General features: G+C 36.8%; 1 protein-coding gene across 1 annotated transcript; it reads right to left on the minus strand.

Annotated features, from left to right (window-relative positions):
• Positions 1–5,132: 5,132 nt before the first annotated feature.
• LOC130244958 (cystatin-like protein) lies at positions 5,133–6,602 on the minus strand. The gene is made up of 4 exons (XM_056477554.1): positions 6,286–6,602; positions 6,013–6,117; positions 5,842–5,907; positions 5,133–5,731 (listed from the first exon to the last, which is right to left on the minus strand). The coding sequence occupies exons 1-4, from the start codon at positions 6,451–6,453 to the stop codon at positions 5,615–5,617; spliced, it is 456 nt and encodes a 151-aa protein (XP_056333529.1). The 5' UTR covers positions 6,454–6,602; the 3' UTR covers positions 5,133–5,614.
• Between the last annotated feature and the right edge of the window lie 8,194 nt (positions 6,603–14,796).

Consider the following 14,796-nt stretch of genomic DNA (forward strand, 5'->3'; position numbering starts at 1 on the left):
GGCAAGGCAGACCTGCCAAGCTGGACGACCCAATGACTGGGTGACACCGTGTCCGCATGGCATGGGTCGTATGTGTTTGTTTCCATGATCCACGGGGTTTGTTACAAGTTTTTCTCCCGCGATGCTGTCAAGCCGATACAGCAAAGCTGTTGGTTTGCAGCAAGCATTTTGGTCATGAGAGCTGTATGAGAATTAGAGAATGGTGGACTTTGTCTTTTATCAGTTGAGTTCGTTACCATACAGACACATTGCCTATCTCCGTGCTTCCGTGTTCGCACATGTTTAAAATTCTCCAGATTACTGGCAGGGCTAATAGTTGAAATTGACAGGGCAAGAGACCTGCTGCACTGCTATCCACTGTGTCTGCATTCAGACCCGGGGATTCAGGAGGAGAGAAGTCCTCCTCATTTATAGTTTTTATGTAAACATGATTATCTTCATGATGATATAACAAATTGTGGTTATGTGTATATGAAATTACGAATAACAAATGTAGCAGGACATTGAAAATACTTACTGTTTATTTCTTTCATTTTAAATTCGTAAACTATGAAATCATTGGTCTCCTCATTTTGTGAGCCACTGACAATAGTTGTTCGCTCTCCTCTTTTTCACATGCTCTGCTGGCCACGCCCACTCCTCCCTCTTCTCACAGAACTTCATCCCCATCTCAGAGCATTTTTTTAAAAAAAATCTGAGGTAGACTTGAACTGAAAGAGGGGGCTTTTATGGCCCTTTAAACATAACTAGTCTTGGGGGAATTTTTAAAAATGTACATTTATTAATATAACATTTTTATAATATCAACAAATTATTCATTATATAAGATATCTTTTTGCCCTTAAGTATTAAGCCAAACTTAATAATTTCCCATGATTATTTTTCTGTTGTATCCAAACTAATACTTTGCCCCAAAATGTTTGTACCTCATTACATTGGAAAAACAAGTGGTCAATTGTTTCATTCTCTAAATTACAAAACTAGCATATTTGAATCACCAATATTGAATTTTAACCGTAGAAATTATTTTGTGGGATAAATGTGATTCATAATTTAAAGTGCACATCTTTACATTTAGGATAAAAAAAATTTCAGATATCATACACATTTTTCTCATCATAACGAGACAATACATAAGCTCTCTTAACATGTTAGACAATCTCTCAGAAATTTGAGCATTTTCTATCTGTAAAATTGACAATTTGTGTCTTAAGAATAATTGTTTTGGGAGTTATCGTAAAATATTTTATAGATAGATGTTATGTGGGCTAAAATTGTTTAAATTTCAGTTTCCAATAAAATACTTGTTGATAAAAAGCAGACCATTTTATGGGGAGTTTAGACAATTCAAAATCCTTTTGTAACAAAAATATTAGAAAAATTAATAAAAGATTGTAACCATTAAAGTTCAATATCCATATTCATTATATCGAAGTCAATTGTTTTAAGACCTCCCTCCTCATAATCTTTATTCATATCATTTTTACGTATGTAGTGACTTTTCAAGTTCAACTTATTTATTGCTTTTATCTTTTTAGCTGAAACTGCTAAGAAAAACATGAATAAATTTGTTTGCCCTTGTAATCTTTATTAAAATCTGAAATCTTTGAGTATGCTTCAATCTTTGCACACCTGTTTTGGGCAGTTTCTCCCATTCATTTATTGTGCATCAATAGACAGCCATTTTCAGATCTCTCCAGAGATGTTCAATCAGGTTCAGGTCTGGGTTCTGGCTGGGCTACTCAAGAATATTGTCCCGTAGACACTATGTTATCTTGATGGTGTGCTTGGGATTCTGATGAAAGATGAACCATTTCCTCAGTCTGCGGTCCAGAGCATCCTGGAACAGGTTATGTCTCTGCACAATTGCTGGTTTCATCTTTCTCTTGATCCTGAATAGCCTCTTAGTTCCTGCTGCTGAAAAAAAATGTATGTCAGGGGTGCTCAAACTCGGTCCTGGAGGGTCGGTGTCCTGCATAGTTTAGCTCAAACTTGCCTCAACACACCTTCCTGGAGATTTCTAGTATAGCTAGAAAAAACTTGATTAGCTGGTTTAGGTGTGTCTAATTGGGGTTGGAACTAAACTCTGCAGGACATTGGCTCTCCAGGAGCGAGTTTGAGCACCTCTGCTGTATGGTATGGCATTGGTCATGGTGATAAGCAAAATGCTCAATCTTCGCTTCATTAGACCACAGAATTTTCTTTCTCATTGTCTAAAATTAGTTTGTTTGTTTTTTATTGGGTGTGGGGGGGGGGGGGGGGGGATGGGGGAGTCAAACCCATGTGTCTTTTACTGAGGATTGTCCTCCATCTGGTCATCCTACCATACAGGCCTGATTAGTGCAGTACTGTAGAGATGGTTGTTTTCCCAGAACTGGGGTGTCAAACTGGGAGCAGAGGCGTAGATTTAGGGTGGACGGAGGTGACGCGTCCCCACCAATATCCACCGACCATAGAAATGTCCCCACCAATAATTTAATCCACTTTTAAAAAAAAAAAATTGTGCTGTCAACATTAACCTACACACGCTGGTTGAAATGATGTTCCCTCCTCGAGTCCTCCCGCCCCCAAAACGCATATGGACATTTTGATTGGCTGTGCCTTTCCCTGCTATCATGTGATGGGCTGTGGCTGCCTTCGGATACAAGCAGCGCCAAAAGCAGTGGATTGTTTTTTTTCCCATGCAGTAATAAAGGTGTTGGGTGACACACAAGCGAGGATGGTGGCAGCAAAAAAAAGGTGGACATAAGGTGCTTTTTTCAACGAAAGTGTAAGTCACATAAATGCAAGTTCGCCACTGCATGAGTCCATCATGATAATGGTGTTAATGCTCATGTTTTCCTCAGTTTTAACGCACAGTCTATCGCTATAGCAGACTGATATAGTCTGAATAATATGCCCTGAAAACTAACTACAGAATAAACAGCTAAAGTATAGTATATGATATTCGTCAGTTCTCTAATCTCTCAGAGTAGCATGTCCAATTTCAGTTTAAACAATTTGTCAGAAAAAATTCAGCCTGTGTATAGGCATAATACTGATATATGAGACATGTTTCGTTTGCACTATGGCTAAAATAAACAGAAGTCTTTATTAAACTCTCTCTTTATCAGTTAAACTTTCTTTTACCATCACACTATCAGGCCTGTGGCCAGCTTATTGAAAGGGGTGCTTATTTGTTTTCAGAAAAACTAAACCTTTTTGCAGTTATTCGCCTCATTTTCTATTCAATTATGAGGTATGAATATTGCATTTTACTGACATTTTAAGAACTATTTTTTGCTGGATTAGCTTGTCGGATGGTTATCATAAGCACACTTTTTGATGTACCAAAAATATTTTCAACCATTCTGTCAAATTGCTTACCATACTATTTAACTATTTAAGAGTTTATTTACAAATGTGCATTTAAATTGTAAGTTTTATATTACAGTTATATAAATCATTATTTTTTAAAATAAAAAAATATGAAAAGACTTATTTTTAAAATACAAACGATTTATTTTTAAAATATTTATTTATTTATTTTTTAAATTATTATTTTTAAAATACAGATTTATCTATCATGACATTTTTTTTTTTTTAATCTGTTAAAACTTGTTTTAAATTAAAAACTGAAGCCTACAGGCAAATAACAAACTGGCCAGAACATTCAACTTTCCTCGGTCAGAATTTGGGCATTTGAATAAGAATAAAAATTCAAAAATAAAATAATAATCCAACTTTTGGTCTTTCGAACCACCCGAACACCCCTTGGCTAAACTTAATAAACTGTATAAAGAGAGGATTAATTATTAATATAATTTAATAGCAGTTAAATAAATAATTGCATATATATATATATATATATATATATATATATATATATATATATATATATATATATATATATATATATATATATATATATATATATATAAATGATGTTCATTTGTGGGTGATGTGGGGGGGGGGGGGGGTGTTGTTTAAATCACCCGTCCCCACCAATGTCAATTGCAAACCTACGCTCTTGTCTTGGAGGCCTGCAGTCCTGCAGAGTTTTGTTACAACCCAATGTAATTGGTCCTACACCACTCACTCCATTTCTTTACATGGGAGTTGGTTGCTCTAACAATCAGGCTAAAGACCGCAGCCGAAGGTTTGTTTACTTGCACTTTACAAGCTGTCCTCAGTTACACTCACCCCACTAAACCTCACTCTGATCCGGGTCATGGCTCCAATGTAACCAGCCAGTCCTACACCACCCATTCTCTCTGAGCTGGCAAAGAATCAGCGATTCTTTGCATGGGAGTCAGTTGTGCTAACAAGGAGGCTAACGAGTGTAGTGATCTTGACTAGCTGGCGTCTGTAACGCCTACTTCAACACACTTACCTGTAGGTTCCAAATAAGCCCAAAGGACTCAATAAGTTTGATCAGGTGTGTTTAATTAGGTTAAAATTGCCAAACTGTGTTGAGCTGTGGCCCTCCAGGAACTAAGTTTGACACCTGTGTTCTAAAAGTTTCTTCTCTCTCCATAGAAAAATGCTGGAGCTTTTTCAGAATGACCACTGGGATTTTGTGCCACTGGAATCTTTGATGCTGTAGATTTCCTTACCCTTCCCCAGTTATGTGTCTCAATACAATTGTGTCGTGGTGGTCTTCAAATAATACCTTTGATTCGTGCAATGGTTTGTGCTCTGACATGCACTGTTTACTGTGGGACTTTATAAAGACAGGTCTGTACCTTTCCAAATGTATTTTTGTCATATCTGACATTATTGTCACATGTATTATTTTGGTATTTGTACTTAATGCTTCACTACACTAATTTTAATCAAAATGTAATCTTTTTAATACTGACATTAGTATTTAATAGTAGAAAATGTCTCACCAGTTTTGATCCTCTTAATCATTTATAGGGTGAACAAATAGAAATGTTTACACAAACATGTTATGAGCAGGGGTAATGTTTCAAAGAGTACAACTCAAACTAACCTCAAATGAACCACTGAAATGTATTATAATAATTAAGGCATGCTTATGTTTTTAGATACTGTAACCTTATTAAATGTAGAAATACTCTAATCAAACCTTTTGATTTGAGGAATAAATAATAACACGTTTCTTAACCGTCACAGAACATTGACACATATTGTGTTAGCATTTTAATGTTTTAATTTCATTATTGTAATGTTTTTTGTAGTATCAACATTTAATACACTAATCAAACAACAAAACAACTGTTAGAAATAACAACATGACATTGTTGGACAACAGTTCTTCAATAAAAGAAAGAAATTAAAATAATAAAATTTCAGGGAAGATCTCAAGGCTTTTTAACTAATCCATTAAAATGGGGATAAAGTTACAATTTGCTTTCCATAAGTTATAGGCCTATTTTTTTATTTGACATTTCAGAAGATATTTCATATTACAATATCTATATTTATCTCAAAAATACATGAAGATTGAAAACACTGATTGATGAACATTAATTCTAGATGTACTTACATTTTAAAATATGTTTACCTGGAAAGAAGCTTGGCTTACCAGGTATGTTATAGAATATTTAAATAGTGTTATTATTACACCTTTTAAATCATATTATGGTCACTTGCAAAAATCTTTTTCTTCTCAGATGCAACCGAGACATCCAGTTTTTTGCGGATTTTCTTCTGTCTGGGGCAAAAAATGTCCTCCTCCGAGGCGATAAACATTCAGTCCTAAACACTTAAGTACAGCTTCTCTTGACTGAAATAAAAACAGAATATTTTTACTGTATGAATATCCTGACAACAAGAAGAAAGATCACAATGCATACAGGTCTTTATCCCTATAGATTGATATGGGATGTAAGATACCTTAACATGGTCTTTGCGAAGGAAACAATTCATGTTTTCATTACAGGCAACACAAGACACCTGAGGCTGTGAAAAATATTGAAGATCAGCGAGAAACCTTTATTGATTATTTATTTATTGAGCATGTTTAACAGTGACACCTATGCATTTAAGCAATGAAGAAATACATACCATAGCTTTTTCTCGGATTTCACAGTTTCCCTGATGAACGGCTGGTGTTATCTTCTCACATGAGGTGGGTTTTAATAACACACGGAGCATGCCTTTTTCATCATTCTGTCGTATAAAGAAGATACTTGTAATCGTAGCTCAAACATGTAAGAGATGTTTAAATATTTTTATGGATCACTTTAAGCTCCACAATCAGAGAAAACCGATCATCAAAGCAGACAAACAGCAATAAAATACTAAAGGCTTAATTAACATTTGAAATAAATAACTTACAGCTTCTTCAATGGAAGAATAATCAAGGTGGTGTCGTTTTCCAAATTCCTGATTGGCTTTTTCTATAGCCTTGTCAACAATTCCTCGTTCACGTGGGTGTAGTTGCTCATAAGCCTCGTTTCCCTCCAGCACCAGCAGAACACTGAGCAGTATCAGGAATCCTCTCATCTTGAATAGTAACTGCTCTGCTGTTTGTTTGTCTGATCTTATTATAGAGGGCGGCAGCAGTGACGTCAAAACCCATTCGCTGCTTGTTCGCTTTCACAACAGGGATCTGGGGGAGGTCAATCCAGCCTCTCTCCAATCCCCGGGGCTCTGCGCTGGTTGTGGAAATTCAAAAAAGCCCAAAACAAATAATTATGATTGACTATGATTGGCAATGAAAATTTGAAAATTTTCGAAAACAGGCATGATTGGATTGCTTTGTAAGCAGAGGCACTCCCTGTAGATCAGGGGTGTCCAAACTATGGCCCACGGGCCATCTGCGGCCCACAATCAGTTTTGTGGCGGCCCGCGAAACTTTTTATTAATATCAATAGAATCTGGCCCGCTATACAAAAATGGACGTAATTCAATGAATAACCACCAGGTGTCGCTATGACATGCCTTCAATTAGGCAGCAGTTCCTGTTATGAAGGAAAACGAACCGAACAAACTGAAGGAAACATAATTGATAATCACGTTTTGGCGAGCCATGGCACAACCAAGAAAAAGGAAAATGAACTGTGAGTGCAGGAAATTTCAGTCACGTTGGGGCAAAGAATATTTCTTCACAGAGGTCAGCGAAATATGTGTCTGTTTAATTTGCCAGGAATCAGTTGCTGTAATAAAGGAGTAAAATATTAAAAGACATTATGAAACAAAACATCAGGCCTTCAGCTCATACACTGGTGTCGAACGAGATCAAAAAGTAAAACAAGCAGCTTAGCTGCCCTCTCAGCTCAACAACAGCAGTTTTTTCATGCTAATAAAGTGCAAGAAAATTCTATGCTGTCTAGTTATGAGGTAGCTCAGCTAATCGCACAGCACAGGAAACCCTTCATAATTCAACCCTTCAAAATTTGGCCCGGGACAACGTTTTTTTTTTCGCATCTGGTCCTCGGCCCAAAAAGTTTGGACACCCCTGCTGTAGATGATCACAATTTGGTTTTGTGAAGATTAATATTTGGGAGTCACGGTGGCGCAGTGGGTAACATGATCGTCTCACAGCAAGAAGGTTGCTGGTTCAGTTAGCATTTCTATGTGGAGTTTGCATGTTCGCCCCATGTTCGTGTGGGTTTCCTCCGAGTGCTCTGGTTTCCCCATAGTCCAAAGACATGCTTTATAGGTGAATTGGTTAAGCTAAGTTGGCCTTAGTGTGTGTGTGTGAATGCAAGAGTGTATGGGTGTTTCCCAGTGTGGGGTTGCGGCTGGAAGGGCATCTGCTGCATAAAACATATGCTGGATAAGTTGGCGGTTGATTTCGCTGTGGCGACCCCAAATTAATAAAGGGACTAAGCCGAAAAGAAATTGAATGAATGAAGACGAATAATTTTTGATTTATACGGCAGCTGCATTCTACAATATGGTTATCTTTTAAAAATACAGGTTAATAACAGGATTGTACTTTGTACAACACCAACAGGGTCAGTGGTGTAGTTTTATGAGTGATTTGTGCTTTAAAATGTGCATTTTTATTTGACGTTTGACGTAATCTCAACTGAAACATAAAGGGAGAGTGGGACATCGTGTAGCTTCTCCTCTTTAAAAAAGCTTTTGTTTTATCACAGCTCTGCCAGTGAGAGTGGTTGAGCAATTTATTATTAGCTTATTGCTTTTTCTAGCTAAATTTTACATCCGTAAATGTACATTTTCAAAGAAACACCCTAACTTTTTTATTTTCAGAAAGGATTTTGATTTATATGTGAACTCCTTAAAGACTCTAATAATTATATGGTATGGAAAACTCTTTCTTGGTGTAAATCATGTGTCTCAAACTCAATTCCTGGAGATCCGCAGCGCTGCACAGTTTTGCTCCAACCCTAATCAAACACAGCTGATCCAAATAATCAAGGTGATCAGACTCATTTGAACACTTTGATTATTTGGATCAGCTGTGTTTGATTAGGGTTGGAGCAAAACTGTGTAGAGCTGCGGCTCTCCAGGAATTGAGTTTGAGACCCATGGTGTAAATCAATTAAACTTGCATAATTTGTTGGGGATTTATTCATGTAACCATGTTCTCTCTGTGTTCATTTTCTGTCTTTGTAATTGTTCTTTTTTACATAATAAAAAAAGAGAGTGGTTGAGTACAAATGAGAAGCATCTTGAAGGGGGCGGGGCATGTCAGATACTAGAGAGCATTTGATTGGTCAAGATTTGATGAGAAACTAAAGTATGAGGTGACGTGAATAAAACCATTGATCCATTTATAGGTGACTAAACTTTAAGCTTGACATGTTTATCTCAGTTTTATATCTCCTGAATGTCAATTTTGTCACTGTTTTAGAGCCACTAGCTTATGGAAATCCTAATTCAATTCATGTTTATTTCTATAGCGTAGTTTTAAGTTCTATAGAAGTTTAAGTAAATTTAAACTTTCAGCCTAGTTTTCAGAGTTGAAGTTCAGTTGAGTTCAGTTCAGCGTGATTTAATTTTTACTGTTGAAAGTCCAAACACTGAAGAGCAAATCCATCGATGTGCAGCTCCACAAGTCCAAATCCAAGGAAGCCAGTGATGACAGTCACCAATTGACGAAGTGAAGGAAATAAAAAACCTCGAGAGAAACCAGTCTCAGTTGGGCATGACCATTTTCCTCTGGCTAAACTTCCTGTGTGGTGCTGCAGTCTAGGCGCCGGAGGCTGGAGAACACTGGATGTCCATCGTGGAGAACTGCAGGTGTGAGTAGGTCACAAGTGAAATAAAAACTAACAATACTGATACTAACATCTAAAAAAGTTATTTTAACTTCATGGGACCTTTAACATAATATTTAACAACATAATATTAACAACATATTTTAAAGGTCCAGTAAAATTAAAATAAAGAAAATTTAGATAGTTTCAGTTTTTTAATTTTAAGGATATGTAAGGATGGCTATATCTCTCCATAATATTAAACTCTGAGAACTGTTATGGAACTCCACATGAGACAAGACCACGAGAATGGTCAGGCACTAAAACAAACTTTCCAATCTGAGAAAAAGATCAGGAAACCAGTTGTTCAGGTTGTCTGGATCATGCATCCTGAACCCCCCTCTTTGTCCTGGACTTTACCTTCTCCACCAGAGCAGCTCAGTCACATTCCACACAGAATGTCCAAGTTTTTGGTGTATCGTGTGTCTTTATATTCATGTTTGGTGTCATTTTAAATGTCTCTGAGTGATTGGTAAAGTGGTCCTCATTTCACTGTGATATTTTAAAACCTCCCGTATATCAGTTAATTTGGGTTTTGATTTTGATAAGATCTTTGCCAGATGCAGGGCAGAATTAGGCCAGTATCCTCTACTCATGCGCATTGAGAAACGAGCCGTCAAATTGTGGAAACACATAAAACTGAGTGACCCCAACTCTTATCATTTTAAAGCCCTCAAAAACCAACAAATGGACATTGACAAAAGTCCCCTGAATCAGCTGGTCCTGAAGCTACTAACCCAAACCAACACAATGCATATGACTAACAGCAGGCAGCATAAGGACACAGACATGCTCATCCACAGAATTAAGTCCAATCTACTTATATATGCACGAAAAGAAGAGGATCTGATTTACTAGAATGAAGCAGCCGGAAAGCAAAGTAAACTTTAATGTTATTTAGACGTAAATAGATACAGCACAGCAACGTATCTGAGTGCTGTAAAGGACAGTAAATTAAGAACAACAATGACCAAATACAGGTTGAGGGCTTATTGTCTGACTAGAGAGGGGCTGATACAGACAGAACTGGCAACCCAGAGAGAGAGAGCCAGTCAGTCAATAAAACATCTTCAGTATTTACTGGGAGAAAAAACTGACTGTGTCCTTCTAGTGGCACAATACATTAATGCCTGTCAAAAAAAGAGAGAGGAGACCTATAAAAACATCAGTGATGCGCCTGGAAATGCACACGCACGCTCGCACACACACACCTAGATGATTCTAAATGAATCATTGTAAATATACTGTTTATTACTGTTTTTATTACTGTTTTATCCTAAAATGTTGACTGTGAACTGTAGGTTTTTTATTGATATATGTGGATAATGTGATACATTGAATAATATGATATATTAAATAATAACACAATATATTTAATAATATTAGAAAAGTTTGCAGACAAACTTTATGGTGTCTTGAGAAAGCCTAGTCTGAAAGTTTGAAGAAGATATAAAAATTTAATAAGTGAAGTCGTTTTTAAGTTTGAAACAGTTGGTATAGATAAGTACATATAGGTTAGCAGGTTTCTAGTATGGATTGGCATGTTTCTTGCTAGGTGGTTGCTAGTGTGTTCTGAGTAGTTGCTAAGGTATTGCTAGGGGGTTCTGAGTCATTGCTAGGATGGGGCTAGGCAGTGGCTAGTGTGTTCCGAGTGGTTGCTCGGCAGTTGCTAAGGCGTTGCTAGGGTGTTCTGAGTGGTTGCTAGGTCGACCACTGAGTGGTTGTTAGGCATTGCTAGATGGTTGCTAGGTTGTTCTGAGTGGTTGCTAAGGCATTGCTAGGGTGTTTTAGGTGGTCGCTAGGGTGTTGCTAGGGTGTTCTGAGTGGTTGCTAAGGTGTTGCTAGCATGCTTTAGTTGGTCGCTAAGGTGTTGCTAGGCAGTTGCTATGGTGTTGAGTGGTTGCTAAGGCATTGCTAGGGGATTGCTAAGGTGTTCTGAGTGGTTGTTAGGTCGTTGCAAAAGCATTGCTAGGTGGTTGCTAAGACATTGCTAGGCGGTTGCTAGGGTGTTCTGGTTGCTAGGCAGTTGCTAAGGCATTGCTAGGGTGTTTTGAGTGGTTGTTAAGGTGTTGCTAGGGTGTGTTAGGTGGTTAATAAGGTGTTGCTAGGGTGTTCTGAGTGGTTGCTAAGGCATTGCTTGGCAGTTGCTAAGATGTTCTGATTGGCTGCTATGTGGTTGCCAAGGTGTTGCTAGGCGGTTGCTAAGATGTTCTAGGTGGTTGCTACGATGTTTTGAGTGTTTGCTAGGCCGTGGCTAGAGTCTTCTGAGTGGTTGGTAAGGTGTTGCTAGGCAGTTGCTATGGTGTTCTGAGTGGTTGCTAAGGCGTTGCTAAGGTATTCTGAGTGGTTGCTAGGCGGTTGCTAAGGCGTTGCTAGTGTGTTCTGTGGAGCTACTAAGGCGTTGCTTGGTGGTGTTCTAAGTCATTGCTAGACCATTGCTAAGGTGTTCTGGGTGGTTGCTAGGCGGTTGCTAGGGTGTTCTAGGTGGTTACTAATGTGTTGCTAGGTGGTTGTTAAGGTGTTGTGAGTCGTTGCTAGGCAGTTGCTAACATAAATTACCATGTTTCCAGCATAAATTAGTATATCACTAGCATGTTTCTAGTATAAACTTGCATGCCATTAGCATGAACTTAGTATGAATTAACATGTTTGCTAGTATGATTAGTATGTTTGTTAGTATGTTTATTGAATATTGAATAATATGATGTATTACTTTTATTAAGATATATATATATATATATATATATATAAATACATATTTTTTTATTACTACTACTACTACTATCTATTGTGTGTACTGTTTTATTATTATTATTATATATGTATGTTACTCTTTATGTGCACTCTTTAAATGCTTTGGCAATACATGTGAAACATTGGTCATGCCAATAAAGCGAATTTGAGAGAGGGGGAGAGAGAGAGAGAGAGAGAGAGAGAGAGAGAGAGAGAGAGAGAGAGAGAGAGAGAGAGAGAGCAGGAATAGCGCAGAGCAAGAAAAGAGACAGCCACAACTATTGTTACTAACTATTTTGTCTCTTTCTTGACCATGTGACCAAAGCCCAAACACTGAGACATTCAAACTGACCAATCAAAGTCCACACACCAGGCCCTGATCTTATCAGTTTCTGCCTTTGGAAACGATTGGAAAATATAAACATTCAAAGCTTACAGTTTGTTACTTCCTACTAAATGGATCAACAACTTTTTTCAGTTTTATTTTATAAATTTTTTTTAACAACTTTTTTTCAGGTCACCTCATACATCAGTTTCTCATCACATCATAACCTATCAAATGCTCTTTAGTATTTGACATGCCCCGCCCCCATCAAGACGCTTCTCATTTGCTTTTCATTTGATGCACATAAACTCAACGACTCTCACTGGCAGGTGAGGAGCTACGTTAAGACTCGACCTCTCTTCATTTCAAACATCAAATAACAAATGCTCATTTCAAAGCACTTCACAGGACCTTTAGCTGTTACACATTATGCCTCTTTTTTCACAAGATGTAATATCAATTTTGGTTTGCTTTGTTTCAACTCAAAATACGGCAAAAAGAGCTGCTGCTTCCCACCTGCTTTCCAGAAAAGTGTGGAGCTTGTACTTTATTCTGATTCTCCAGAAACAACTAAACAGTTGTAAATCATGTAGCCAAAATATCAGGGATTAAAGTTGTGAGAACTAGAAAAATGTTATTTGTTTATTAAGGTGTGATAACTAGCAATAAAATTAATTTTAGCTGTTCATTCATTCATTCATTCATTTCCTTTTAGGCTTAGTTCCTTAATTAATGAGGGGTCGCCACAGCAGAATGAACCGCCAGCTTATCCAATATATGTTTTTCGCAGCGGATGCCCTTCAGGCTGCAACCCAACCCTGGAAAACAGCCATACACTCCCATTCACACACATACACTATATGGACAATTTAGCTCATTCAATTCAAAAGAAAAAAATATTATCAGACATACTGTGAAAATTTCCTTGCTCTGTTAAACATCATTTGGGAAAAATTTAAAAAAGAAAAAAAATTCAAAGGGGGGCTAATAATTCTGACTTCAACTGTATATTTTGCCTTTCTAAACAAAGAAGGCTTGTTTGCATTTGCCAACAACATGAGCTAATGAGTGTTGACAAATGGTCAAAGTAGACACTGTTTGAAGGCAGCAATAGGCTGGGATTGTGCAAGTTTTTGGACACACACTGATAAGCTACAAAAGTGAAACTAGAATAGCTAATGACTTCTCAGCTAGTTCAGAATGAGTTCTTTCTTGAGAGACAATAACTCCATTTATCCATAAACTCAAGCCTTTTAGATTTACAAACTAGATAACATTAACATTTGGAAATGACCATCCGGACATTTTAGAGAATAAATATGAAGAGTGCAGAATATTAATGTATATTTACACAAATATATAAATGAAAATGTGTTTACAGCAACTCAGTTTAATCAAACAATTCAAACACATTTTGGTTAAACATTAAGCAAAACATTTTTCTAAAAAAATTAAGTGTAAAAAAAAGAAAAAGTATTTCATTCCAGATCATTTCCACTTACTGTTGTTTTTGTAAGTCCTGGTGGGTAATATACATATGTGCTTGCTTTTATAATAAGTGATTTCTGTTGGTTGGCTGAAAAAACCTGAAAGCAGAAAACGGCAAACATCAAAAATCAAGTCAAAGTACAAGTGTAAGGTTGATAAAACATTAGTTTGATTTGGACTCAAATCAACAAGCTTGTCATCAGCCTTGACTCCTGACTTTCATTTGTTTTTGGACCTTTAACTTAACTAAACTTAAACTCTTTATAATACCAAATCTTCCAATCAAAAACACAGGAAATAAAATAAGACACTGGAGCTTTTTCAGAATAACCACTGGGTTTTTGTGCCACTGGAATCTTTGACGCTGTAGATTTCTTTCCCCCAGTTATGTGTCTCAATACAATTGTGTCGTGGTGGTCTTGGATTCATGCAATGGTTTGTGCTCTGACATGCACTGTTTACTGTGGGACATTATAAAGACAGGTCTGTACCTTTCCAAATTTATTTTTGTCATATCTGACATTATTGTCACATGTATTATTTTGGTATTTGTACTTAATGCCTCTAAATGCAGTCTGAAATGTTCTCCTAAAATGAGCATTTTTCTAACCCTCCTATGTTCATGTTCTGTAATTTCACTTTAAAGGTAAGGGAAAGAACTTATTCATCACTGTAAAAGTAAAATTACTGAGCCTACACACAGGCGTCAGAGAAAAATGCTTATTTTAGAAGAAAGTATTAAATGGCTTTTTGAGGTTTTTGCATCTGAACTCTTCTTTTTAACACTGACATTAGTATTTATAAACTTCGTAACAGAAAATGTCTCACCAGTTTTGATCCTCTTAATCATTTATAGGGTGAACAAATAGAAATGTTTACACAAACATGTTATGAGCAGGGATAATGGTTTCAAAGAGCACAACTCAAACTAACCTCAAATGAACCACTGAAATGTATTATAATAATTAAGGCATGCTTTTGTTTTTAGATACTGTAACCTTATTAAATGTATAAATACTCTAATCAAACCTTTTAATTTGAGGAATAAATAATAACACATTTCTTAACCGT

This window comes from Danio aesculapii, chromosome 2 (assembly GCF_903798145.1).
Source record: "Danio aesculapii chromosome 2, fDanAes4.1, whole genome shotgun sequence".
In the NCBI taxonomy this organism is placed as follows: Eukaryota; Metazoa; Chordata; class Actinopteri; order Cypriniformes; family Danionidae; genus Danio; species Danio aesculapii.

What these genes read in the sequence shown, in the direction of transcription:
- LOC130244958 (XM_056477554.1), bottom strand. Translation starts at nt 6,453, where the DNA reads ATGAGAGGATTCCTGATACTGCTCAGTGTTCTGCTGGTGCTGGAGGGA. An exon ending in AAATCCGAGAAAAAGCTATG is followed by an intron (nt 5,908 to 6,012) that starts GTATGTATTTCT and finishes TATTTTTCACAG; the next exon opens with CCTCAGGTGTCTTGTGTTGC. An exon ending in TTCGCAAAGACCATGTTAAG is followed by an intron (nt 5,732 to 5,841) that starts GTATCTTACATC and finishes TTTTTATTTCAG; the next exon opens with TCAAGAGAAGCTGTACTTAA.